The 25,100-nt window shown below is 54.1% G+C and overlaps 4 protein-coding genes across 5 annotated transcripts; 1 reads left to right on the plus strand and 3 right to left on the minus strand.

Annotated features, from left to right (window-relative positions):
- Positions 1-9,626: 9,626 nt before the first annotated feature.
- CAMK2N1 (calcium/calmodulin dependent protein kinase II inhibitor 1) lies at positions 9,627-12,284 on the minus strand. The gene is made up of 2 exons (XM_086860692.1): positions 12,050-12,284; positions 9,627-11,378 (listed from the first exon to the last, which is right to left on the minus strand). Exons 1-2 carry the CDS (start codon positions 12,207-12,209, stop codon positions 11,308-11,310), a joined length of 231 nt encoding a protein of 76 aa, XP_086716818.1. The 5' UTR covers positions 12,210-12,284; the 3' UTR covers positions 9,627-11,307.
- A 1,945-nt stretch (positions 12,285-14,229) lies between these two features.
- MUL1 (mitochondrial E3 ubiquitin protein ligase 1) lies at positions 14,230-19,595 on the minus strand. 2 transcript variants are annotated; one of them, XM_086860671.1, is made up of 5 exons: positions 18,202-19,595; positions 17,330-17,602; positions 17,145-17,232; positions 16,171-16,291; positions 14,230-15,538 (listed from the first exon to the last, which is right to left on the minus strand). In XM_086860671.1, exons 2-5 carry the CDS (start codon positions 17,447-17,449, stop codon positions 14,818-14,820), a joined length of 1,050 nt encoding a protein of 349 aa, XP_086716797.1. In that variant the 5' UTR covers positions 17,450-17,602; positions 18,202-19,595; the 3' UTR covers positions 14,230-14,817. The 2 variants fall into 2 exon arrangements, with proteins under 2 accessions (XP_086716797.1, XP_086716798.1); XM_086860672.1 differs by lacking the exon at positions 17,330-17,602 and having other exon boundaries at positions 18,202-19,479.
- On the minus strand, positions 18,624-21,417 carry FAM43B (family with sequence similarity 43 member B). Its single transcript, XM_086860673.1, has one exon. It carries the CDS (start codon positions 19,788-19,790, stop codon positions 18,897-18,899), a length of 894 nt encoding a protein of 297 aa, XP_086716799.1. The 5' UTR covers positions 19,791-21,417; the 3' UTR covers positions 18,624-18,896.
- CDA (cytidine deaminase) lies at positions 18,923-24,806 on the plus strand. The gene is made up of 6 exons (XM_086860674.1): positions 18,923-19,382; positions 21,588-21,690; positions 22,097-22,616; positions 22,884-22,995; positions 23,259-23,316; positions 23,975-24,806. Exons 3-6 carry the CDS (start codon positions 22,442-22,444, stop codon positions 24,086-24,088), a joined length of 459 nt encoding a protein of 152 aa, XP_086716800.1. The 5' UTR covers positions 18,923-19,382; positions 21,588-21,690; positions 22,097-22,441; the 3' UTR covers positions 24,089-24,806.
- Positions 24,807-25,100: the final 294 nt, after the last annotated feature.

The raw sequence follows: 25,100 nt of genomic DNA on the forward strand, positions 1-25,100 counted from the left end.
TTTTCAAAAACAGGGGAAATTGGGTTTGGTTGTTCTCTGAGGCAGAGATGGAGCTGAGAAATCATCTCCTGTCTCTCTCTGCACAGTTTAACCTGTCACCCTGGTCAGAAATCCTTCATCCCACACCTTCCTTAATTAGTCTTGTAATTACATCTATTAATAAAGCAGCCATTGTGTTTTCCAGTCCAAAGCAGCCCCTAGGAGCTCTGCCATCCCTCATCTTCCCCTTGGCGAGCAGGACCCCCTCAGGTGCCCTCCTGCATTTGGTGACCTCTGTATCTGTACATAAATCACAAAAAACAGACATTTTGGCCCAATTTCCTCCCTCTGGAGCCCATCTCCGGGGATGGAGCAGATCTCCCAAGACAGGGATTGGTGTCTCCAGCCTCAGCATCTCAGATCCACGGCGATTTTCACCCCATTAATGAAGTATTAATGAAGTATTTTCCTTAAGGAAGGGCTCTCCTGCGCTGTTGCCGGGGTGACAACAAACGCCTTTATTAAGATAAATCAGTTTGAATACAATTGCCAGCTGTGGCTTAATAAATAACCCCATTTATGCCGTGTAAATAAATATTTGCACTCAGGGGAGGGAGAGACATCCCATCCCGGGCAGCCGAGGGGAGTTTTGGGGAGAGAAGTGGCCAAACTGGGGTCATGGCCAGACCCCTCCATGTCCCCCACCACCCCCAGCATGGGGAGATTTTACTGCTGAACTTCCCTCCTCCTCCTCCTCCTCTTCCTCCTCCTCAGGGGCTCATTAGCCGGGAATCGGAGGAGCCTTTTCGTGCTTTGAAGGGTTATGAAACCTGAGGGAGAGGGGGAGGACGAGAGAGCTTAAAAAAGAGCCGTCGTGTCCCCCTCCCTCCACCGCCCCACCAGGCTGCCGGAGGAGAAGGGCTGGCAGCAGCTCCAGCACAGATTGCGCCTCTGCCCCGGCCCCCGCCGGGGTGGAGAACTTCGCTAGAAATCGGCATTTTAAACAAAAATTCACAAAATTGTCCCAGTGCTGTGAGGAGAGAGGGGCGCAGAGCAGAGCAGCAGCCGCTGCCATCCCCGGGGGATGCTCCAGGGCGCTTTGGGCTCCCCATGGATGCGACATCCCCCCGAAATATTGGGGAGGGAGGGGTGGGTCTGAGCCCACCCAAAGCAGCGTGGGGCTGTCTTGTGTGAACCACAAAGCAGTTTGGCTTTGTCTTTCTCTTTGATTTTCCCCATCCCAGGACCCCGGGCACGCCGGCGGGGGATGCAGCCAGTTGGTGCCGTGGGCTCCATCACTCCTGAAATAGAGCCCAGGGGCAGATTTTGGGTGTCGGAGGCATCTGAGTGAAGTCATGTGGATGTTATGCAAGACTTGATGATAGGTTGTAAACAGCTATTAAAGTGATTGACAGGCCCAGGACGAAGTTTTTGGGTTGTTTTTTTTTTTTTTTTTTTGAGGGGGGGAAGAAAGGGGAAAGATGAGTAATAATGATTAAAATAATTATCAAATGGAGACGTTCCTTGAATTAGGGGAAAGTTTTGTGAGGAGGGAGGAAGATGAAGAAATCGCGTTCCAGCTCTTCCCTGAGCTGAGGGGGTTGGGAGGATGGGGCAGATACTGAGCACATAAAGTTTGGCAAGGAGGGGTTTGCTTCCTCAAAACCAGCTTAAAAAAAAAAAAGCAATTTCAGCAGAAATTTTGGTGGATTTGGGTTCTCTGAGTGCCCCTGGGTGTTGGCACCCCCAAAACCCAAGGGCTGAGCAACCCAAGGAGAGCAGCCCTGAGTTAATTAAGAGAAACAAGCAGATTATGGAGAAGACAGCTTCTATTTATATATAAATACTCCAGTAATCAGCAGTGAAGGGCAAGGGAAATCCAATAGAAATATGTGGCTGTTTAAGAAGCTTTTTGAGCAAAACGTTACACAATCACTTCCATTTGCCTGGGTCTCGCCCCAAGTCCCAAGAAATTAAGAGGGAAAAGAGTGACCCTGAGCAGAAGGAAGGAGAAGGGATTTGTAGAAGCTTCTGCCCATCAGATTTGGGGGAATTTTGAGCCTAAATGGAGATTCCAAAGGTGCCAGCAGCTCGATTTGACCCCACACCCCCAGCTTTGAGCCCAGAACCAGCTCCACACCTCACAAAGCTGAGAGTTGATGAGGTACACTCGTGTACAGGTGAATTTCATGGGGAAAAAAAAAAAAACCCGGGGAGAAAGATTCCTGGAGTTTCAGTGTGTTCCCAGGGTGGTGCTGTCAGTGGGTGCTGACACGGAGCAGAAATAGCAGCCCCACGATTTCACACATCGCCCTCGCTGCCTCCCGCAGCTCTGCTTCACCCCGGCACAACCCAGCCTCCAGGGGGGCTTTGGGGATCCCACACATCCCCTCTGCTGAGAACCACCTCAGCCACGGCTTTTAGTGGCCATCAGATGGTTGGATGCTCACCTTGGGGCTGGGGGTTCTCCAAGCACCTGGGGGTTGTGTCCTTTTTGTGTTGTTTCCCCTCCCAGGGCGGCTGCACTGAGATTTTTGGGGTTTGTTTATCCTGAAGGTGATATAAGGCTTGAGGCTGAGGTTTTGGGGTGTCTCAGAGAGGGATGGGAGCACAGCTGGGCTGGCTGACCCTGCCAGTGTCCCAGTGCTGTGCCTTTGGGGTGGCTGCTGTCCCCACAGAGCCATTCCCTGGATAAAGCAGGAGGATGGAAATTTCTCCCCTTGCCACCATCACTGCCCAAGGGTCACTGCTGAGTGTTTGCTTCACCTGTGGGCATTTAAATTTTATTTGATTTTATTTGTTGTATTTAAATCATGAGGATCAACCCCCCTCGTTTTCTGTGCCACCTGTAAAGTTCCCTTTGCCACGAGAAGTTTGTGATTCACGAGTCCTGCAGGTGCTTGTGCCTTCCTCTTGTTAAATTGTTCAATAATTAAATTGTTAAAGCCATTAAATCTCCTCAAGACGTGGATATGATATCGCTGGTATTTAAAAAGCCAAGCTAGAGGTCTGTGGGCTTCTCTGTTCATTAAATTTGAGGATTTCTCAGCTTTTTGTTGTGGTTTTTAATCCTTTCTCTGTACAAGGCAGGAAAATGAGGGGTGTGGGTAGTGAGAGTGGCTTTGTGGGGTGGGAATCAAAACATCAGCCCCGGTGCAGTGGGCACAGCACTGGGAACCCCAGAGCATCCCAGAGCATCCCAGAGCATCCCAGAGCATCCTGGAGGATCCTGGAGCATCCCAGAGCATCCCAGAACATCCCAGAACATCCCAGAACATCCCAGAGCATCCCAGAGAATCCCAGAGCATCCCAGAGCATCCCAGAACATCCCAGAGCATCCCAGAGAATCCCAGAGCATCCTGGAGGATCCTGGAGCATCCCAGAGCATCCCAGAGAATCCCAGAGAATCCCAGAACATCCCAGAGCATCCCAGAGCATCCCAGAACATCCCAGAGCATCCCAGAGCATCCCAGAGCATCCCAGAGCATCCTGGAGGATCCCAGAGCATCCTGGAGGATCCTGGAGCATCCCAGAGCATCCCAGAACATCTCAGAGCATCCCAGAGCATCCCAGAGCATCCCAGAGCATCCCAGAACATCCCAGAGCATCCTGGAGGATCGTGGAGCATCCCAGAGCATCCCAGAACATCCCAGAGCATCCCAGAGAATCCCAGAGCATCCCAGAGCATCCCAGAACATCCCAGAGCATCCCAATCCCCTGGATCATTCCCCAGGGTGTGTTTTCCCGGTGTTCAGGACTGTGGGATGGATACTCTGGGGTCTCAGGGCTGTTTGCTCCTGGTTAGAGCCAGGGAATTGTGTAGCAGAGCTCCTGAATTCCCAGCTGGGAATTCAACTGGGAATGCTGGTGCAGCTGGAATGGCAGGGATCCGTGGGGAGTAGGGGTGCTGGGATGGGGGCAGCTCCCCTGGAAGGGCTGTCCTGGAGGGTTTGGGTTGGGTCACAGCTCCCAGAGCCCAGCCTCAGCCGGTGCAGGGTGAATTTCTGTACCAAACCCTGGTTTTTGCTGCTCCTGGGGTCCCCCCGAGCTCCCTCCTCATCCCTCCCTCCCTGCTGCCGATCTGGGGCCGAAGCTGTTGCTATGGAAACTGCTTATGGATGCTGAGGATGCTGCTGGGGTCTCATCCTGATCCTGCCTTTCCTGCTTTAACCTGGGATGAGGCTGGGATGGAGCCCACCCCGAGAACCCCAGGGGTTGAACACCTGGGGGGTTAAACCCAGTTTTGGGGTGGGCTCCACCCCCTGCTTGTGTCCAGATCCAGTGGGAATAAACCCAGGGCAGCTTTCCTAAGGCACCTCCCCAAATTCCAGCCTTCTCTCGCAGTTTTCCACCCCTCTGGGGATGCTGTAGGATGATGTGGATTGGAAAGGCCTGGGGCTGGTGGGAACTGAGTCTCAGCACCCACTGCACCCCAAATGTGGTGTCCCAGGAGGCTTCACCCCACCCTGGGCTCTGCTCTGGGTTGGTTTCCCCTGTCCGTGACCGATGGGAATTGGTGCTTTGTGTTTAAAATGATGCTAAGCTGAAAAAATACCAATTAATTAGAATTATCTGGAAAATCCCCAGTGCTTCCTTGCCGTGGCATCAGCAAGAGCACCCCATGTGTGTGTGTTACCCCCTCCAAAAACACATATTTAAAAAAACCACTTTAAATACTTCAAAGGTCCCCAGGCCTGGCTTTTGTGGGATATTGGCCTTGTGGAACCATCAGGAATTCGGGGGGCTTGAAGGGGCTGCTGAAAGCTCACCACGTGGCTCTTAGTCAGAGTATTTATTTCTATTTGAGCAGGTTTGGAGGCAAAAATGGGAAACAGGAGTTGTGGTGGAGGAAGAGGGGGGGGACACAAACAGGCTGCACCGGCTGCCCGGGCTGAGTCAGAGCTGGATCAGCCCCATCTCCACACCCGTGACTCACCACCGGGTATTTCGGAGTCTGGTGTCACATGGCCTCTTTGGGGATTTATTTTTGTGCTTTGGTTCTTTTTCCCCCTTTGTTTTCTTCTCTTTCCCCCCCCCCATCCCTGAGAAGGGGATGATGCTTCGAGTTGTGCACACAAAGCTCCAGGGAATCTGAGATGTTCCCACTTTTTGCCTGTGGGAAAGGGTGAGCAGGGTGAGATCCCTGCAAAGGGAAGGGCTCTTGTCACATTTATCTCTGCAAAAAAAATTATATATATACTATTGTATGTATTATATAACGCCATATATATATATATATTACATAATATTATATGGTATTATATAATGTAATACTATATATATTAATAATTGAGGTGTTGTAGCACGGAGGGGAGACCAAATTCCTTTGGTTTTCTTCCTATTTCTTCGGTTCCTGCTGTTGCATCACCGACAGGAATTTAACAGGGCAATCGCTATCACGGCCACATCCTGCTGAAACTCAGGGGAGGAATTGTCTTGGAAAAAAAAAAAAAAAAATCTGTGGCAGGGAATCTTCCTCCAAAGCCAGTGAGGCTGGGAACTGGGGCAGCCCTGAGAAGGCAGAGCCCATCCTGCCCAGCGAGGCTCTGAAAACACCCAAAAGTGAGGCAGCACAGCCATCCCAACCTCCCAAAAAATCACAACCCCCCCTCCCAAACATTGATTTCTCTAGGAAAGCTTTGGCCAGGTCGCAGAGCCCGGTGCTGTTTGAGTTTTATCCGAGCATCTGCTGCTGCATTTTTGCTCCCTGGAACATCTCTCTGGGTTTTTGGGTTTTTTTTTTTTTTTGGTGTCTCCCACTTGTTATTGTCGTGCAACAGTTTGACACCTGGAGCGGTGTGCAAATGAAGATGTCTGATGTTTCCCTCCTAAGTGGGAACGGCTGTTTAGAATATCCTAGAAAATTTTAACTCCAGGCAAAATGAAAATGAGGAGCCAGGGGAGGCACCAGCTCCACTCCCAGGCTCCCCCAGGCAGCAGCAGCAGCGGGGATTTGGGGATTTTCTTGCAGAATATTCCCAAAATAAGGAATGCCACATCACGGGAATGGCTTCTTGACCCCTCCATAAAATTCCTGGTGAGCCCAGAAAGGCTGCGGAGCTTGGGGCAGCATTTCCCTGTCCTGTGGAGATGTTCAGCTTGGGGTGGGACATGCAGAATTCCCAGGTATCCAGGGATGTCCCCAGGGTGTCCCCCAGGGGTGTCCAGGGATGTCCCCAGGGTGTCCCTGATGTCCCCAAGGTGTCCCCAGGGTGTCCCCGATGTCCAAGGATGTCCCCAGGGTGTCCCTGATGTCCAGGGATGTCCCCAGGGTGTCCCCGATGTCCAGGGGTGTCCCCAGGTGTCCCCGATGTCCCCAAGGTGTCCCCAGGTGTCCCCGATGTCCAGGGATGTCCCCAGGGTGTCCCTGATGTCCAGGGGTGTCCCCAGGTGTCCCCCAGGGGTGTCCAGGGATGTCCCCAAGGTGTCCCCAATGTCCAGGGGTGTCCCCAGGTGTCCCCACGCCCCTCACTTGGTGATGGTGTCCCTGGAGGAGAAAGGGGGGATCGGTGTCCCAGTGCTCCCAGTTCCTTCCCAGTCCCTCCCAGTGTCCCCAAATCACAAGTCTGTGCAGCTGAGCCCAGATTTGGGAAAAGTGTCGCTGTCCCCCGTGGGGTCCCAGCGTGGGGACACCCCTGGAGACACCAACAGAGCTCAGGGACAGCCCTGCCCTGCCTGTGCCCAGTTCTGCTGCCTGTGTGGATTTCTGTGTGTCCAGATGTCCTGGCTGAGCAGAGCACAGAGCCCCAGTGGCCTCTAGTGGCTCCAGGGACACAAAGATCCCGGGGAAGGGGGACCCTCAGCCCCCCAGAGCCCCCAGGGGCACCAGGGGCTCCATCCCACCAGAAGCCACCCTTCCCATGGGGAAACCCAAAGGTGAAGCCCCCAAAAGAGCTCCAAGGCCTTTGTGAGTGATGGGGGAGCATCCAGCAGGATTTTCTTCCCAAATCCCTCCTGGCCAGCCCCATCTCCGTGCATGGAGAGATTTTGGGCAGCCACTGGATTTATTTTCCTCATTCTTGTGTTAAAAAGCAGGGGAAAAAAAAACCCCCAAGTTTTTAAGGAGAATAAAATTTCTTTCACTCCTTTTTCCATTTTTCGTTTTTTTTAGGGGTGTTTTCTGTCTGATGCCACGCCACAAATCACAAACCCCAGCAGTGAAGGGATCAAAAAAGGGTTTGAAACCCTTCAAACGACCATTTTTATGTCTTCTCCACCAAAGGTCACTAAAGCTGCTTCCTTTCTGAGTAATTGTGATTTTCCAACAAGGGAAGAAGGAAGAACTGACCCATTTTATTCTCCAAAACCACAGCATTCGGGGGCAGGATGGAGCATCCCCTTCTGCAGCCCATGCTGTCCCTCCTCTCTCCCCTCCACGATAAATAAATTACTTTAGGAGTGCTGGCCTAGTTTAACATGGCCTAGTTTTGATGGAGGAGGGGAAAGAAAGAAAAGAAAAAAAAAAAAAGAAAAAAAAAAAAAGGAAAAGAAAGAGAGAATATTTATTTTGGGCAGTTGTTTGATGGGGAAGAGCTTTGGGGGACTCACCCACTCCCCCTGCTCTGCTTTGCCCTGGCTGTAACACACTGCCCTCGATTTTGGTTTCTTTTTCCATCTTTTTCTCAATTTTGGTTTCTTTTTCCATCTTTTTCTCAATTTTGGTTTCTTTTTCCATCTTTTTCTCAATTTTGGTTTCTTTTTCCATCTTTTTCTCAATTTTGGTTTCTTTTTCCATCTTTTTCTCAATTTTGGTTTCTTTTTCTGAGTCACTGCCTGGCTGATGTGGGAAATGAGTGGTGGGGACGCTGATCCAGCCCCAAAATCTTTGTCCATTGCTCTGAGCACCCCCAGGACTGGGGGATCCCAAGGGCTGATGCTTTAAATCCTGTGGAAAATATCTTTAGGGGTGAATAAAGTTACACTCCTGTTCTGGGTGTGAGTGGTCAGGGTTGGCTTTGCTGCAGGAACAACTGTGTTAGCACCTTCCCCCAAGGCCAAAATCCCTGGGAAAATGGGATTAAAGTGGAATTTCACAATGCCTTGGGTGTCACCGGGACCTTTACACCTCTCTCATCCCTGCTTTTCCAAAGGCACCAAGTTTCCTCCAGTAAATAAACCTGCAAACAGCTCTTTTCTAATTTTCTATACATTTTATTTTTTTCCTCCTTTTTTTATTTTTTTCCCCACCCCTGCCAAAACAAGCAGCCCATATGGGCAGGGTTGGGTGGGGATTTTTGCAGTTTCCATGGGGATTTGGCTCTGGAGCTGCTGGGTGCTGGCTCCTAGGGTTTGGTTTGGGTTTTTTTTTTGTTTTTTGTTTTTTTTTCCTTTCTGATCTCTGTAATCTGAGAGTGGTGATGGCACCAGGCTCCTTTCCCAGCTCCGGCATCTCCCAGCCAAGGTCACCGGGGAGACCGCAGGCAGCCGCCGCCTGCGTTGGGCCATCTGTTAAATAATATATGCAATAAACTCCTGCCCCAGGGCCAGCTTAATCCTTAAATCCTCCTTCAGAACAGCATCTCCCGGTCGTGTGGGATGCCCAGCTCGGTCTCCCGGGCTCATCCTTCCCCCAGCATCCCCGGTGAATCCCTCTCTCCATCCCGCATCCTCCCGTACTCCGGCTGGCCGGGCTCTCCTGCTCCATTATTTATGTGCCGTGCATGAAAGATGCATATAAAAAAGCGGTTTATAATTTAGCAGAATCTCCTCTTCTTTCAGCTTCCCTTCCCCCTCTGGATTCAGGATTTCTCTGGTTCATTCCCGGCCTCTCCTGATGTTTTTTTGGGGGGAGGATCCCGGGGTTGTGTTTGTGCCCCATCCTTGGATCACCCATACACGGGTCTGGGTCTCAGGGTGGTCTCAGAGATCTTTTAATGAATGGAATAAAGTGGGAAATTCGGTTTGGCAGACCCATAAATCAGGTTTTTACAGACAAAAAAAAGGGTTTTTTTTGGTCAACTTAATCAACCCAGCGCCGCGTCCAGCCCGTGGTTTTGTGATCCCCAGCGCTTTGTCCTTGGCACATGTGGGATGCTTTGCTCCCCTCTGCTCTCCCAGAGCCCTGGCCTCACCCCCAGATTCCCAAATATTGGTGTGGGAATAAAAATCCTCCCTTTTTGGGGGTCATCCTGTGATTTGGAGGTGCAGCACAGAAAATCTTGGGGGCAAAACCGCGTGTGCCGAGTCCGACCCACGCATCCGCGAGCCCGGAGCTGAACTTGCTGGGGGGAATAAAAATGGAAATAATTGGGGATTTTCTTCAAGGGAGCGATTTAGCAAAGCTCCTCTTCGTATCCTGGATGTGGGAGAGACTGTGTGGGTTAAAAAAAGGAGCAATAAATAGCAAAGGTGGTGGGGAGGGGAGCGTTGTGCAGCCTTCACACCCCAAAAAATGCGGTACCAGCTCCCTTTGCCACCCCAAATGAATCCGCCCCAGGTTATCCTGTACAAATCCCAGCTCAGCAGCATCCTGCTTTTATTGCAATATATGATTTTCTTTGCAATAAAATCCCACCCCTGGACCTGTTTCCCATGGTTATGTTCTTGTTCCCCGGGCACAAAGTGGGCAGAAGGGATAATGGCCTTTTCTAACACCAGGATTTGGGGTTTGGGATGGAAGGGAGGCAACACAAAAATGAAAATTCCCATTTTCCACAGCTTTTCCCATCAGTGAAGGGGAAGCCACCTTTTATTCCCCATCCTCAGGACCCAGCGTTGAATATTTCCATTAAATTGGAAGCATTTTCCCATTAAACAACAACAACAAAAATATCCCACAAATAAATATCAATTACAATTAATTATTCAGCATGAACAGGGGGCTATGCCAGAGAGTGGGGAGGTTTTCCCTTGGTTATTTTGGGGTTTTTTTGGGTGGACAGGGGGAGGGATTCTCACGGGAAAACACGGCAGATCCGCATTTCGAATTATTATTATTATTATTATATTTTTTTTTTCCGTTTTGTTTCATTTTCCTTTTTATTTGGACATTGCAGAAATAGCCCTGTGTAGTGGATAAAAGTGCAACATACACAATATTTAAGAAAAGGAGGAAAGAAAAACCTGCCTTGAGGTCTGTCAGTCAATCGCAAACAGAAACAAGAACCAAGCCCGGGCGCCAGAAGCGCTTTTTGTTTTCCCCCCACCCCACACCTTTCTTTTTTTTCCCCTTTTTTTTTTTGTTTTATGCACATCATGCAAAATAGTTAAAAAGAAAGATTAGAAAAGAGAAGTCAGAGAAAACCCCACGAGAGATCGACCGAGCCTTAGAAAGAGCAGAAAGCTCCGAGTGCTGCTCGTCTCGGGGAGGGAATCGCTGCCCTCCAGCATCTCCAAGTGTTTGGCACTCTTGTGATTACATTAAATAATTTCTTTTATATATATGTTTTAATACAGTCTATTAAAGAGAGGAAACTGCCACAATATAAGGAAAAAAAAGAAAAAACCAAATCAAGATCACCCACACTACAGACTGCATGGTAGTTAGAAAAGCTGAGCGTTGCCCCCCACCCCCCTGTACATATAAAATCTGTCCCTTTGCTCACAGCAACCAAGAAGTACAAGCTTTAAAAAATAAACCAGCAATTCTTCCTTCAGGCCTTCCCTTTATAAAAGTTTTGGTTTTCCCCCCTCTAGAACCTTAAAACGTGACTAAAATTAAATATATATATATCTATATATATCTATTTTATATAATTTCCCAACATCCAAAGACATCAACATAAAAAAAAAATAAAAATAAAATAAATAAGAAAAAAAAAGAAAGAAAAGAAACTCGTACAGAAGGGGATAGCGTGGTACATCCAAGTGCACGGATTCATTTTTGCAAGATTAAATAATGTAAACAAGGTGCCCTCTGGGAACAACCCTGACCGGAGGGAGACCCCAGGGGCTGTTCCCCTCCCATCTCTCGCTGCCCCCTTATTTTTTTTTTGTCCTCTTACCCCCCGATCTAGCTCGGCACAAGGTTCATCAGCCCGAGAAAAACCATCCCGAGTAATTCCCAGCCGCGGCGTTTCTCCTCCGTCCATCCCTCGGGGTGAAGAGGGGGGTGGTTTGAAGCAGGTGATTTATTTTCCCCCGATTACACACATATATATATATATATATTTGAATTTATTATTATTTTTGGATTCTCGGCTGGGCTGTGGCTCGCTCGCCGCCCTCCCCTCCTGCTCCGGAGGGCAGGGCTGCGGCTGGACGATGCTCCCGGAGCTCGGGTGGTCGCTGCGGTGTTTTGAGGAGGGGGATTTATTTTTTTGCCGATCACCTGTGCCATTGTAAACCGAACCCCACCCCGGGCTTCAGCTCGGCGTCCCCGGGGAGGCTTCAAACACCCGGAGGGGCCTTCTCGGAGAGGTTTTGCAGCACATCGTCAATTCTGTCGTCTTCAATAACCACTGGAAAGCAGAAAGAAACGGAAGGGCGATGAATTTTCTGCCGCTCCCCTCGCCCAAGGTGACCCTGGGGGGTGTTGGAGGGGTCCCACATCCCTGGGGTGCTGCTGGCAAAGCCTCCCGGCGCAGGGTGCCCCGGTGCGCTGTCCCTGGGGACACCTGGCATGGGGAATGTCCCCAAGGAATGTCCCCTCACCTCTGTGGTCACCGGGGAATGATGCCCGGCCCCTGAGGAAGGTCCCTGCTGCTCTGTACCCGGTCCTGTCCCCAGGGAAGGTCCCAACACCCTGGTGAGAGTCCTTGGGACGTGATGCCGGACATCCTGCAGGGAGCCTGGTGCATCCCGCCCCGTCCCCAGGGACGCTCCCCGGTGCCCTGAATCCCCGCAAGATGCTTGATGCCCAATCCCTGGGGAAGATCCACGAGACACGGTACCCGAACACCCCTCAGGGAGCCCGCCGCACCATTCCCTGCCCCTGGGGACGGTCCCCAGCGCTCTCCATCCCTGCAGAAGGTCCTCGGGACACGATGCCCGACATCCTCAGGGATCCCGCTCGTCACGCCCGGTCCCCTGAGGACGGTCCCCGCTATCCTCCATCCCCGGGGGAAGATCCCGACACACGAACCCCAACACCCCGCGGGATCCCCGCCGCATCCCCTCTGCGGGCACCCACCTCTCTTGCTGCGGCCGATCTGCCCCAGCTTGGGCGGCCGCTTGCCCTGCCCTCCGGCCAGGAGCCCATCTCCGCCGCGGAGGCGAACGGGGAAGGGCAGCTGCCCCACGGCCGCGTCCCCCGCCAGCTGCCCCTCGCCGTAGGGCGGCCCCTCCGACATGGGGGCGGCGGGGGGGGACCCGCCGCCGCCGCCGCCCCCCGACAGCCTCCCGGGGCGCGGGGCCCGCGGGCCCGGGGCAGCGGCGCAGCGGGCGCGGGGCGGCCGCCCCTCACATCCCGGCCCGGCCGGCGCTGCTCGCGGCTCCGCGGCTGCGGCGGCGGCTCCGGCGGCGGCGGCGATAGAGGAGCGGGAGGCGGGACCGGGCGGGGCGGGGCGGGACCGGTTCGGCCCCCCCGGCACCGCTGGCGGTACCGCCCCGGAGGGCTGGTTCCCGCAGCCCGGGGGATCCCCGGGACTGCCCCCGCTGCCTGTCCCGCAGAGTCCTCGGGGAGAGCGGAGCATCCTGAAGGAGAGCGGAGCTGCCCCGCGGAGCCCGCAGCATCCCTGGAGATGCCAGAGCTGCCTGGCAGACACGCTGCGGAGCTGCCCCGCTTCATCCTCACTATTCCCAACCTGCCCCTCAGCATCCCTGGGGACTCTGGAGCTTCCCTACAAGGACCCCCGGAGAGCTCAGGCGGCCCCACAGCACTTTTGGGGAGCCCAGAGCTGCCCCACAGCCGCATCTGGGGAGCCTAGGCTATCCCACAGACACCTTTTTAAGGGAGTTCCCAGTGGGCTCCTGGAAAGTCTGGAAGGAACCCCCTCCACATCCCCGGGGAGCTCAGCGCCTGTTCCCGGGAGCGCTGGGCACAGCCCCACACAGAGCCCAGCACAAAGGAACCATCTCGGGACCTTCCTGGGGGCTGCGTGTGCTTGGCTGTGAGCCTCCAGCACAAAGTGAGACACGGGAAGGTCGGGGATAACATTTTGGGACAGACCACAGCCATGCTGGGGTGTTCAGGCATCTTTGGTGCATCTCCCACAAAGTGGAGCAGGGGGACAGCGGCACCAGCAGCAAAGAACGCGTTTGTGCGAGGCTGAGTGAACGGGATTGCTCTGGAATAGGGAGCCTGGCTCATTTTAGGGCTGAGCAGGGTGCGGGCTGCTGCCAGGGCTGACCCGGGGCTGCTCCCATCTCCAAACCCCTCTTTTGCTGAAATCCTCAGCCCCCGGAGCCGCACAAGCCCCTCTCCCCTCCCCTGCACCCCCGCCCGCCCCCGAGCTCCTTACATAAGGTTGCAGCTACGCCCGAGATATCACAAAAAGCTTGGAAACAGGAGGAGAGGGGTAACGGGGAAGCACAGCCCCTCCAAGGTGTATTTTTAGCCTTTGCCTGATGCTCCATTCCCGGCTGGGCCGTGTGCTGCCCTGGTCTGAGGGGGATTGACCTCCCCAGTGAGGGGATGGGGCATTTTGGGTTCCAGCAGATGGCATTCTGTTGTTTCAATCTGTATTCTGGGTTTTTGGGCTGCGGTGTGGCTGTTTGAGCCGTGCTCCGGCTGTTCCCTCCGGGATTTTGTTCCTCGCCCTGCAGGCAGCCACCGCCATCTACAGCCGGTCCTTCCCCAGCACTGGGATAGCCAGGGAAAAATCAAACAAATCCTCCAAATCCAGCCTTTGTGGGTTTGTTCTTCACAGCCAGACCGGCCTTCGGACTGCTCTGGTTAATGTTTAATGAGGAAACAACCCAGCATTTTCACTGTGAAATTCAGGGGGTTTTAAATGCCTGTCGATGGGAATGTTTGTTTTTAAATGTGCCTGGGGGATGTGAAAGGCTCTGATTGCCCACAGGCATCGGATGGAGCAGGGGTGCCCTGGGATTTTTAACTGCTCCCTCATTCATGTTTCACTAATTGTCCTCCCCAGCAAATGTTAATTGCAGCAGCATTTTGGGTCCATTCACCCTCCTGGGTGCTTATGGGATTTATGGCAAAATAAATGGGGGTGTCAGGGAAGGGAATTTTCCTGTTTTGTGTCAGTCTGGGTGTCATGAGGGGACAGCAGTGACATGTCCAGTGCAGGGGGGACAGGTTCCCCTGCTCAGCCATCCTCCATCATGGCTTGGGATGATCCAGGCTGGTCGTGTCCACCTCAGGGAGGACAAATATCACCACTCCCATGGAATAATCCAACACAGACACGCTTTTCATCCTATTTTATTACTTCACACCGTTTGCTGTCCCAAGCCAAGCACAGCCATCAGCCACAGCATCCCCACATCCCCACATCCTGCTGTGACAAAGCCATTTTGGGGGGATCACAGAATTACCTGAGTTCACAACCCCTGGTACGAGCTCTCTGACAGCCCCTCCTGCTCTGCTAGGCCTTGCAGCCCCCTCTGGCAGCCTCACAGAAATCCTGCAGCCTCTCAGAACCCTTCATATATTTTATTTTTGTTTTCCCCATGTTTTTATCACCTGGGTAAGGGGCCACAGGCTCTGTAACCGTGACACAAAGCCTGGGAGTCCAAACCTTAACAGAAGAGCCTCGAACTGCATCTCTCCCTGAGCACCTCACCCTTTGCAAAGAATCATCTCTCAATAACACCTCTGAGCACAGTGTGAGCCCTGATCAGCTGCAGAGTCACCTTTTCAGCCTCAGCTCTGCCCCCTGCTGAAGCACCCCCTTCTTCAAGCTCCCTCCCCTTCCCCAAAATCCAAGGTGACAAAACCCCTTTGCCAGCAGCAGCTTTAAATCCAGAATCTCCCCACCCGAGAATCCCAAGAAATTAACTGTTGTACAAGGGAACCACCCTGGTGATGCCCTGCCTGCAGATCGGGCACTTCTTGGGCTCGGGAAGTGCCTGGTAGCACTGGTGGCAGGAGCAGACGTGGCCACACTCCAGGAAAACGCAGGATTTGGTGCTGCTCAAGCAGACCACGCAGGCGTTTTTGAGAATCTCCCCGCCCTCCGTGTTCATCAGGCGCTCCTGGGCCTGCCGGAATTCCTCCTGCATCTGCCGCAGGTGCTGCCTCTCGCGGTGGTGCCGGTATTGCTTCCGCAGCAGGAAGAAGAGGACGGCGCAGGTGGCAAAGCCGAAAACGACCGTCAGGATTTTCCAAAACCGGACGCTGGACTCTTGTTTCTGCAGCAAGGACTCGAAATCCAGGGAGCTCAGGTAGTAAGGCATGCCCTGCTTTGGGGGCTGAAGCTTGATGGTGGCGTTGTCCAGCACCAGCTCTCCCACCCCGGTCAGGGCCGTGCCCACCTTCAGCATCTGCTCCGTCTCCTGGATCCCCTTGGGACGCTCCCCGCTGATGTAGTGGCCGATGACATCCGTGAAGGATTGGACAGAGGGGTGGAATTTCTCATACACCGTCTCCAGGCTGAGCTCAGCGGCCTCCAGAGGCTTCACCACCCGCACGGTGACGCCGGCGCCGTCCTCGGCGGGGACCAGGTCGAAGGGGGTGGTGTTGGTTCTCTGGTGGATGATCTTCTCGTAGTCGTTCCTGGGGAGGGAGGAGAGGGGGAAGTGAACTGATTTCTGCTGGTGGGAAACACAGCCTGGCATGACCTGCTGGTTTTGGGGACTGCCAGAGCGGAGTTTCTTTCTGCTCGTGGCATTGTCCAGGTGTGCACAGGGCTACTCTACCCTCAGTGTTCCACAAGTACTGGGGGCTTCCCCCATCCCCACCTATTTCCTCCTCACCTGCCTGTGGCGTTCCCAGCTGTCACAAACCATCCCAATGGTGTCACACACCCCAGTTTGGTAATGCTTATCAAACAGCATCACTGGGCTCTGTTTCAGCAGTTCTCAGATTCTCCTTGAGTCCCCTGGGTGTAGGGATCACCCAATTCCAATTAATTTCTGTTCTGCAAGTGGGTTTTTTTTTTTGGAAATGCCATTCTCTGGCCACCTCTGTAACAAGGTGGAGCTGATCAATGTTCAGCCTGTGCTGGTTTAGTTGACATGCTCTTCTCCTCCAGCCCCTCTGTGAAAACCCTAAAATCAGCCAAACACTCCCCATTATGGCAGCTGTCACAGTGGGGGCTACTTTGGGATCCGGCTCTGAGGAACCTCTGGCCATGTCTGAGGCCATTTCAGGTGCCCCACAGGTGTTTGGGGGTGGCAGGCACGTACCAGAGGTGGGTGGTTCTGTTCCACACCATCTTGTGCTCCTGCAGCGTCAGCCTCTGAACCACCCCCTTGCAGTTCTCCACAAACTGACTGCTCAGGGTCTCCTTCACCGACCGCACCACACCTGCAACGGGAATCCAAGGGGCACGTCAGGTTTAAACAAACCTTGGAAAAAGGCTTGGAGTGACAGGACTGGGGGAATAGCTTCATACTGACAGGTTTTGATGCGCTGCTGGGGAAGAAATCCTTCCCTGGGAGGGTGGGGAGGGCTGGCACAGGGTGCCCAGAGCAGCTGTGGCTGCCCCTGGATCCCTGGAAGTGCCCAAGGCCAGGTTGGATGGAGTTTGGAGCAGCCTGGGAATGTGGAAGGTGTCCCTGCCATGGAATGGGATGAGCTTTATGGTCTCATTCAATCAAAACCATTGTGGGATTCTAAGATAGGGGAAAAAAGGGATGGGAGCTGGTGTTTGCTGCTGTCAGGAGTCTAACAGGGGGGATATGACCCGATGGGCACAGAAGGAGGAGCTGGGGATGAAATTCCCTCACCCCTGTCTGGTGCACCACTTTGGGTCCTGTTTGAAAGGAATGAGGGATTTGTCCTTACAAACAAACTGTGGGTCTGCTGGTAGATAAAAATAGACACTGAGAGAGGAAAGAAACAATGGGAAGAACCATAAATTCCAAAGGAATTCCACTGACTGACACCAGGAAAGGAAAGGAGGTGGTGCAGTTGTACATTAGAAGGGGGTATGAGGCGTTTCGGGAAGTCTGCACCTCTCAAGTAACTCAGCCAATGGGGAAAAAGAGAGGGAAATGAAAATTAAAAAGGAGGCTGCGTCCTCTAGCAATTTGAGAGACCCCATGGGAAATGCCCAAGAGCTCTCCCTTTATTCGAATAAAGTTACAGGACTCCTCTGCCTCCCTTTTGGACATAAACCTCTGGTGTTTGTGGGTTAATCCTCCTGACACGACCCTACCTTCTATAACTGCATAGGGCACGCAGCGTCCAGGCGCCTCCAGCAGCACGGCCCGCAGGTCCCCGTCCAGCCGGACTTTCCTGGCGCCCTGCGGGGAGAGCAGAGGCCGCGGCTCAGCCGGCGCGACCAGGCCGCGCCTCGGGGGCCGGGCTCATGCCTTCCCCCGTCGCACCCCTCGCACCCACCTCGAGCCCGCGGGCCACGCGAGCCTTCTGCCGGTAGACGGAGTAGAGCAGGGCGGTGATGGCGCTGCTAGCGGCCAAGAGCACGGCCTGCGCGGCCGAAGGCCGCCCGCCGCCCTCCATGGCCGCCAGGCCCGCCGTTACCACGGCAACCGCCCGCCGCGCTGGCGCGTGGTGATGACATCACGAGCGGCGCTCTGGCAGCCGCAGCGCAACCATCGAGACGGGGAGTCCTCCAAGGCCGGGGGGGAGCGGGGCGCGGGGACCCCGCAAAGCCTGGTTGGGGTGCGGGGGTAACACAAATTACCCCCCAAAAGAGGCTGCGGGTCAGGGACCGGCCCCACGGAGCTTTAGGGGGATAAACCCCATCCTTGGGAGTTTGGGGGGCGGGACGGGTCGCACCCCTTTACCCCCACCTCCACCCTGGGGTCTCGGGGAGGACATGGAACTCCAGCCTCACCAGTATCTGAGGGGGGATTAGCTCAAATCCCAGCCATCCCTTAGGATTTTGGCAGCTGGCCCCAAATCCTAATGCCCCCGGCTGCGGGGGGGAGCATCCCCCGCACCTCTCTCCCACTTTGGGAGTGGGGAGCAACCCAAATTTCACCCTCTTGCTAAATCTGGGGGGCAGTGGTCAGCGCAAAGCGTGTCCCCCCGTGGCTGGGAGGGGATATCTCCCCAGATCCCAGCCCTGTAGCACCTTGGGGAAGGGGTTACAACCCCTCACTGGGCTGTGGGGCAGCAGCACCATGTGGAGCCCCCAGTGCAAGGGCTCAGCCTCAGGACACAGCCCCCAGCCCCACAAAGGGCCATGGTAGGGTGGCAGGTCCCTGCTGGCACGACCCCCCAAACCCCCCCACCCCCCATCTCCTTACCATTGCTTATTCTGGGAAAGCAGCAAAAAGGAGAATAATAAAAAAAAAAAAATAGAAATTTTTCATAAATTATTGATCTTCAGGCCCTTGGTGCTAATTTGGAGCAGGGTGGGGAGGGGGGGTTTGCAGGCAAATTCTGCGCTCCAGTGGGGTCCAAGGGGCCGAACCCCCATCACTGCTCCCCCGATGTGGGTGGCACAGCCGCCCCCCCAGCTCTATATTTAAAAAATCAAGTTGCCATGGCTACGCGGAGCAGCTCTCCCCAGCCCTCAGTGCCGCAGGAAAGCGCTGTGGACCCTGCAGCCCCCTCCTCGGCTCGCCTTTCGAGGGGCAAACGCAATAAAAACCCCCCAAAACCGCCTCAGTGCCCAGCTTAACTCCGCCGTCCGCCAGGGTGAGACACAGGCGCCGTCACACCGCAGAAAACACACATTAATTTTATTATCACGGCCGCTGCGGAGGAGGCACGAGAGCAGGTTCATGTGCAGGGCCGGGCAGGGTGGGGGGGGGGGTCCCTGGGGTGCAAAGCCACCCTCAGCACGGGTCTTCCTTGCAAAGGGAGCCGCCGTCTCCAGCTTGATCCCCCAGGAGGGTCCAGCTTGATCCCCGAGGAGGGTCCAGCTTGATCCCCGAGGAGGGTCCGGCTTGATCCCCGAGGAGGGTCCAGCAGCGCTTTGTGGCGCAGCGAGGCCGCCTCAGCACACGGCGGCCCGCGGCCCGCGCAGGCTGCAGCCCCTCATGTCGCTGGCCAGCCGCAGCACGGCCGCTCGCTCGGCGTCCCCCAAAGGCGTCGTGGCGGCACCGAAGGCCTCCTCCTCCTCCTCCTCCAGGATGGAGCTGAGGCGAGGGGCGCAGCGGGCCCGCTCTGCCGGCGGGCGGTAGGGACACTTGGCGTTGAGCAGCCTGCGCAGCGGCACCAAGGGCACGAAGGCGTCGCCCAGCAGCTGCTGCTGCACATGGCGGAAATCGCTCTGTCTCTTGAGGCGCTTGAACTCGTTGAAGGCCGAGGCCGAGGTCTGGTAGAGCAGCAAGGCCATGGCGCGCGCCTTGTCGGCCTTGGAGACCAGCACGGCGTGGCAGCGCAGCACCACCGCCTTGTTCTTCACCTGGTGCCGGTACACCCAGGCGAACACCTTGGGGTGGCGGCGGTCGGCGGCGCAGTAGGTGATGCGGTGCAGCAGGTACGCGTGGCCCGGCCGGCGGGCTCCCTTCTCGCAGGGCGTCATGCGGATGCCGTGAGGGCCCAGCGTCAGCTTCATCTTGGCCCCGCCGGCTCCCGCCTCGCTCTTGGCCCAGATCTTGCCCACCGCCTCCTCGGTGCAGCCCTCGCCCTTGGCGTGCAGGGTGACGGCGTTGCCCAGGTACCGCACCGTGTACGTCGGGTCCTCCTTGTTGAGCTCCACTTTCTGCCGCTTGCCGCGGAAAACGCTGCCCAGGCGCTCCAGCGGGCACTCGGGCAGCAGGTCCGGGCAGGAGCGGAGGAACCCGGCCAGCAGCGCCGCGTAGCTCAGCCCCGGCCCCAGGCTCTTGCCTTTGCACTTACGTTCATTTTCCACCAGCACGAACTTGCTCCGGCGCCAGGGCAGCATCTCCGCTCCGCTAAATCCCGGCCTCTTCTCGCCCGCGGCGCGACCACCCCCCCCCCACCCCCCCAAAACCCTAAACCTCTTTAGAGGGGGGGTGTCCCGGGGTGAAGCCCCCCTAGCCGGGCAGCGGGGATCCGATGCGGCTGCCCACGGAGGATTTTGCGGGAGGCTGGCCGCGTTCCGGGTGCCGCCTGCGGCTGATGCTGCGGGAGCGGCGGGGACGCCGTGGGCTGCTCCACCTCCCCGAGCACGCGGGGAGCCGCCGCCGAGCGGCCCCCGCCGGCTCCCCCAGCGCTCTCCCCGTGGAAATAAAAGCAGAATAAGGAAAAGGATGACCGGGGGGTGGTGGGGAAATCAAGCCCTCCATCGCTATGCGGCAGGCAAACCCACCCCTCTCCCCCTCCCAGCGCCGAAACCCACCGGAGTGAGGGGAGATTTGCCTGATTTGCCACCCCGGGGGAATGATTTTGGGAGGCTTCTAACACTGGGAAGACAAAAAAGGGTTTTTCCTCCCCAAATCGGTGCGTTGCACTAAGGTGTGTGCCGGGATTTGCAGATCCTGCAGTTTTGCTGGCTTTTTTTTTTCCTACAAACCTCCCATTTCCCCCTGTTATTTTCGAGGCAGTCAGATCTCCTCGCTGCTCCTCTCCTTTTGGGCTGAGCTGGCTTTTAACCTGTTGCTTTTAATCTCTGGCCAAAGCCCTAGGACAGCTTCTCTCCAGGAGAAATGGAATGTTATTTCCCCGTGGCACAGCTCAGGGGGGATTTTTTGGGGAGCACTGCGAGGTTTCAGCCCTGCAGTGGAGTCTGAGGCTGCTCAGGATTCAGAGTCTTTGGCTCAAACCTTGATTTCCACTTTATTTTAATTTCTTTTTTACCATCTGGACATAAAGCAAGGAGACCCCTGGGCTTGGGGACGCTCTGTTTGCCTTGGGATTGAAAAATGGGGAGGAGGAAGGGGTAAAATAACACCATGTGCCCTCACTTTTAATCCATTTGGCGAAGAAAACCAGAGTGGGGTGTTGCAGGGAACAGGAAGCCATTTCCCAGCAGCTTCCCAGATTTTCTGCTGTTTGACTGAAGCAAATACAACCTTAAAATAGCAGCTTCACAGGCAGACAGCACCAACCCCACTCTCTCACTGCCGCGGCCTTGACAGCCTCATAGGTTTTTGCAGCCAAAATAATAAAAAATGCATGAATTTGTCTGTTTTTCAGCTTTTTTGATGCAAATATGGGCTGTGTGGTTTGCTGCAGGTGCAAGGATGGTTTTGGGGGGATGGCAATTAGGGAATTAGTGCTGATGAGGAAGATTTCTATCCATGCTAGCCTCTGTCTTTCATAATTTCTATTCTCACCCTTGTTGACTGAGGTGAGGACTGTGTTTACTTGCTTGGTATTCATATTGAGAGGGCAGGTGTGAACCCACCCTGAAAGCTTCTTTATTTACAGATCCCACATTATTTGGGTCGGGGTGGGGCCTTTTCACTGGTTTGATCCCACAGTGCCACCCCCAAGTTGCCCTAGGACTGGTTTTCCTTTTTGCCCCCAGATTTTTGGGGACAAAGGAGACTGCACTGCGTTTTATATAGGGGAAAACAACCTGGATTAGCACTTAAAAACTGAAAAAAAAAAAAGGGTTGTGGGCTGATAATCCCTCTTCTCACTCACTGCCCTGGCAAATAGTGAACTGTCATCATTGTGTTTCCTGGTTATCCCTTGGACAATACCGACCTCAGCATCCCAGCTTTGGATTCTTGGGGTGCCTTTGGTGATCTCACTGTCCCATGCTCTGTTTCAGCTCCTGGAGTTTCAACCCCATCAGAAGCCACTGCCAATTTGGACGCTGCTTCCCAGCCTCTTGTGGCTCCTCCAGCAGCAAGATTTGGTGGCAAAACCACCAGGTAAGGTCAAAATCCTCCAAAATCTAACAAACTGGCCAAAAATCCCAGTGATAAATCCATGGGGGCTGTGACACCCGTCCTTGCAGCTAGAAAATGGGGCAGGAAGCTCCTCAGGCAAGGGGGAAAATAGAGAAATCTTTAATTAAAAAACAATTTGATGATCACACGAGAGCCCTTTATCTTGTGTGGGCTGATTCCTGTGGGAGCAAACTGAATTTGAGCTCCAGCATGAGGGAATCTCAAATTGGGCTTTTGACCACTTGTGTCTTTAGCCAGTTTTCCTTGCTGCCTGTATTTAGAACACCTGGGAAAACGTGATATACACAGATATTAATTTTTATGCTTTCAATCATATTAATCTATTTATTTTGATCTCACTGATCAAGAGCTGTTCCTTCCCCCCCAGGAATGATTTAATAAAATTTGCCTGTGGAGCCACAGAACCAGTTTTGAACTGAGGAGGGAAAAAAAAAAAAACCCAAACAACTCCGGGACGGCGGCGGAAAAATGCTCTGCAGGGACAGAGAAAGGAGGAAGTAAATAATGAAAAGAGGAGAAATTGGAAAGAATGAGGCAGCAGGCAAGGAGAGGATGTGGGAATCCCCGAGCACGATGCTTTGGGGGCCCCTGAGGATGCTTCCCAGAGCTCAGCTGCGTGCCGGGGCGTTATCCCGGCGTCCCGGCCAGCCTTTTTTCCAGGCAAGGAAATATTTAACTGCAGCGTCAGCGGGCAGGGCAGGCGGGTGCAGGAATGGAGAGAGGCAGGCAGCACCCTGTCCCTGCTGTCCCCCCAGGCCAGCCTCAGGGTGACCATCTCCAGCTCCTGCTGCGCCGCAGCCAGGAGGCCAAAAACTGCGCTTATTGCCCCTACAGCCGCTTCCCGGTGGGAGCTGCGCTGCTCACCACCGGTGGGGAGATCTTCTCGGGTAAGATGGGGATCTGAGACCCCCCTGCAGGGATTTTGAGGTGCCCCCAGTAAGTTTTGGGTCATGTATGAGGGTGTAGCGGGGTCATCCCGGGGTGTTGGTGTTGTGTGTCCTGCCCCGCTGCCTCTTGGCAAGTCGCCATCCCTGACCGAGCCAAAGATCACAACGGATGGGAAAGCGGGGCAAGCGGGGAAAATGGTTTTTATTTGTAAATTCCCTAAGAAGAAATGAGGTTTTGGGTGGCTGATAATGGGGTTGTCCCTGCAGGGTGCAATGTGGAGAACGCCTGCTACAACTTGGGGGTGTGCGCCGAGCGCACCGCCATCCAAAAAGCCATTTCCGAGGGGCACACCAGCTTCAAGGCCATGGCCATCGCCAGGTGAGGGTGCTCTGAGAGCTGGAATGGTGAGGGATGGCAGGGGGAACCAGCAGGAGAACCTCCGGTGCTCCTCAGGGACAGCTTCTTTTGCAGCAGCCTCATCTTTTGGGGAGGGAAATAAAGTTTTTTGCGTGGTGATTTTGGAGGAACTGGGGGGGTAAATCTGTTGTTGGTCTGTATTTATTGGGGCATGAAGGTGTTCTGTAGGTGTTCTCCCCTCCTCTGACCTCAGGGCTGAGCTTTGTGCCCTTCTCTTTTGGCAGTGACATGAGGGACCACTTCATCATGCCCTGTGGTGCCTGCAGACAAGTGATGAGAGAGGTGACAGCTCATGTGGGGCTCATTCCCTGACCCCAAACACCATCCCCTGACCCCAGGCATCTCCCCCTAAAACACCTGGAGGTACCAAGAAGGGTGGAACCCCCCATCCTCAGCCTCAGGGCTGGCTCCAGGCTCCTCAAATGGCATTATCTGCTGGGAAAGGGGTATTCCAACCCTGGGTGTTCAGTGGGAATCCATTAGCTTGCCCTCCCCAGGGTGTTTTATTTCTCCAGGTGCAGGGTTTTGCCCTTAAGTCTTTGCTCAGGCTCTGGCCAGCCTGGAAATGGTTTTTTTTCTGCAAAAACTGAGCTTTCCACAGATGCTGTCCTGCTCTCATCTCCCTCCTCCACAGGAATCCTAGCACCCACAGCCCATTTTTGGGTTTTTAATATTTAATGGGTTGTGGGGCTCTGCTTGAGGGTGAGATTCAGCAGGTTCAGATGCACTGGGGCTCATGCTGGTGGGGTAAAAAACACAGGGTCTGAGCCCAAAATATCCTCTGGGGGAGGGAATGCTGGTAAGCCAGTCCAAAATACATGCAAGAGAGGAGGATGCTCTCTGTGAACCTGGGAAAAAAAAGGGGTATATTAGTAATTTGGGGAAAAAATGCAGGTTCTTCTTCTTCTTCCTCATAAGGCTCTTCTTTCTCCTCCTTCAGTTTGGCACAGACTGGGATGTCTACCTGACCAAAGCAGATGGCACCTACATTGTCAAGAGGCTGGAGGAGCTGCTGCCGCTCTCCTTTGGCCCTGAGGACCTGAAGAAGGTCTGAGCAACGTGGCCACCACCAGCCTTTGCCCTTAGGCACAGAGGACAATGGTTTTTTCCCCAATTTCCTCAGCCTGTAAGCAACTTTTTGGGAACAACACAGTGGGAAATGTGTTTATACTGTTAAGTTGCCTGTTCCTCTGGCTCATCTTCTGATTCAGTGTTGATTTGCAGACTCCAGCTCCACCTTGCCCTGAGGAAATAGCAAAATCAATTAATAGAAATTCCCTGTTATTAGTAAAAAAAGGCACCCAGACGTCCCTGTAGGCAAGGGAGGACATGGGTTTCATGCACAGCTCAAACAGGCTTTGGTACAGAAACCAGTCCTGAATAATGTAAAATCATTGCTTGGGAAAGTGCTGGATCCTTCAGCTCTAAAGAGAAGCGAAAGCAAGAAGGAAAAGGTCCATCAGTGCCAGAAGTAATTAGTGAGCCAATCCAGATTAGGTGGATTGCTGGAACAGGATGGTTATCGCACTGAGCGTGTCCTTTGCTCGTTTCTACCCAGCTTGTTTTCCTTGCTTTTATTCTGTTTGGGGTGAAGAAGAGGACAAGGAGTTTTTGGGGACTTCTGGAGGGTTTTGTGCCTCCAGGGTAATGCCATTTGTTGATTGTACTACTGATTTACAATACAATGATGAATGAATTCATTACATTTCCCAGCCAGCGTTGGGTTGAGCATTTCTGCCATGCCCAAATGAAATAAAAGCAGTTCTGATTTATCTCCTGCAGTGGTGAAACACAGGGAGAGGGGTCCTGGGGCTGTCCTGCAGCCCAGGAAGGGCTGGGGAGTGCTGGATGTGCCCTGGGAACCTCATGAGGTTCAACAATGCCGAGTGCAGGGTGCTGTCAGGGCAGCCCCTAGTATCCATACAGGCTGGAGGATGGAGAAGACTCCTGCTGGGAAGCACTTGGAGATGCTGATGTGCCTCGGCTGTGGGGCTGATCCCACAGCATGGGAGGGAGGGATTCTGGCACAGGGTGCCCAGAGAAGCTGTGGCTGCCCCATCCCTGGC

The sequence above is a fragment of the Cyanistes caeruleus genome, chromosome 22 (genome assembly GCF_971803275.1).
Source record: "Cyanistes caeruleus chromosome 22, bCyaCae1.hap1.1, whole genome shotgun sequence".
Taxonomy (NCBI): Eukaryota; Metazoa; Chordata; class Aves; order Passeriformes; family Paridae; genus Cyanistes; species Cyanistes caeruleus.

Coding starts and splice junctions, on each gene's coding strand:
- MUL1 (XM_086860671.1), bottom strand. CDS start 17,449: ATGGAGGGCGGCGGGCGGCCTTCGGCCGCGCAGGCCGTGCTCTTGGCC. Junction 17,233..17,329: donor GCGTGGCCCGCGGGCTCGAG/GTGGGTGCGAGG, acceptor CTCTCCCCGCAG/GGCGCCAGGAAAGTCCGGCT. Junction 15,539..16,170: donor AACAGAACCACCCACCTCTG/GTACGTGCCTGC, acceptor CTCCCTCCCCAG/GAACGACTACGAGAAGATCA.
- FAM43B (XM_086860673.1), bottom strand. CDS start 19,790: ATGCTGCCCTGGCGCCGGAGCAAGTTCGTGCTGGTGGAAAATGAACGT.
- CDA (XM_086860674.1), top strand. CDS start 22,442: ATGGAGAGAGGCAGGCAGCACCCTGTCCCTGCTGTCCCCCCAGGCCAG. Junction 22,617..22,883: donor CGGTGGGGAGATCTTCTCGG/GTAAGATGGGGA, acceptor TTGTCCCTGCAG/GGTGCAATGTGGAGAACGCC. Junction 22,996..23,258: donor AAGGCCATGGCCATCGCCAG/GTGAGGGTGCTC, acceptor CTCTTTTGGCAG/TGACATGAGGGACCACTTCA.
- CAMK2N1 (XM_086860692.1), bottom strand. CDS start 12,209: ATGTCGGAGGGGCCGCCCTACGGCGAGGGGCAGCTGGCGGGGGACGCG. Junction 11,379..12,049: donor GATCGGCCGCAGCAAGAGAG/GTGGGTGCCCGC, acceptor TCTGCTTTCCAG/TGGTTATTGAAGACGACAGA.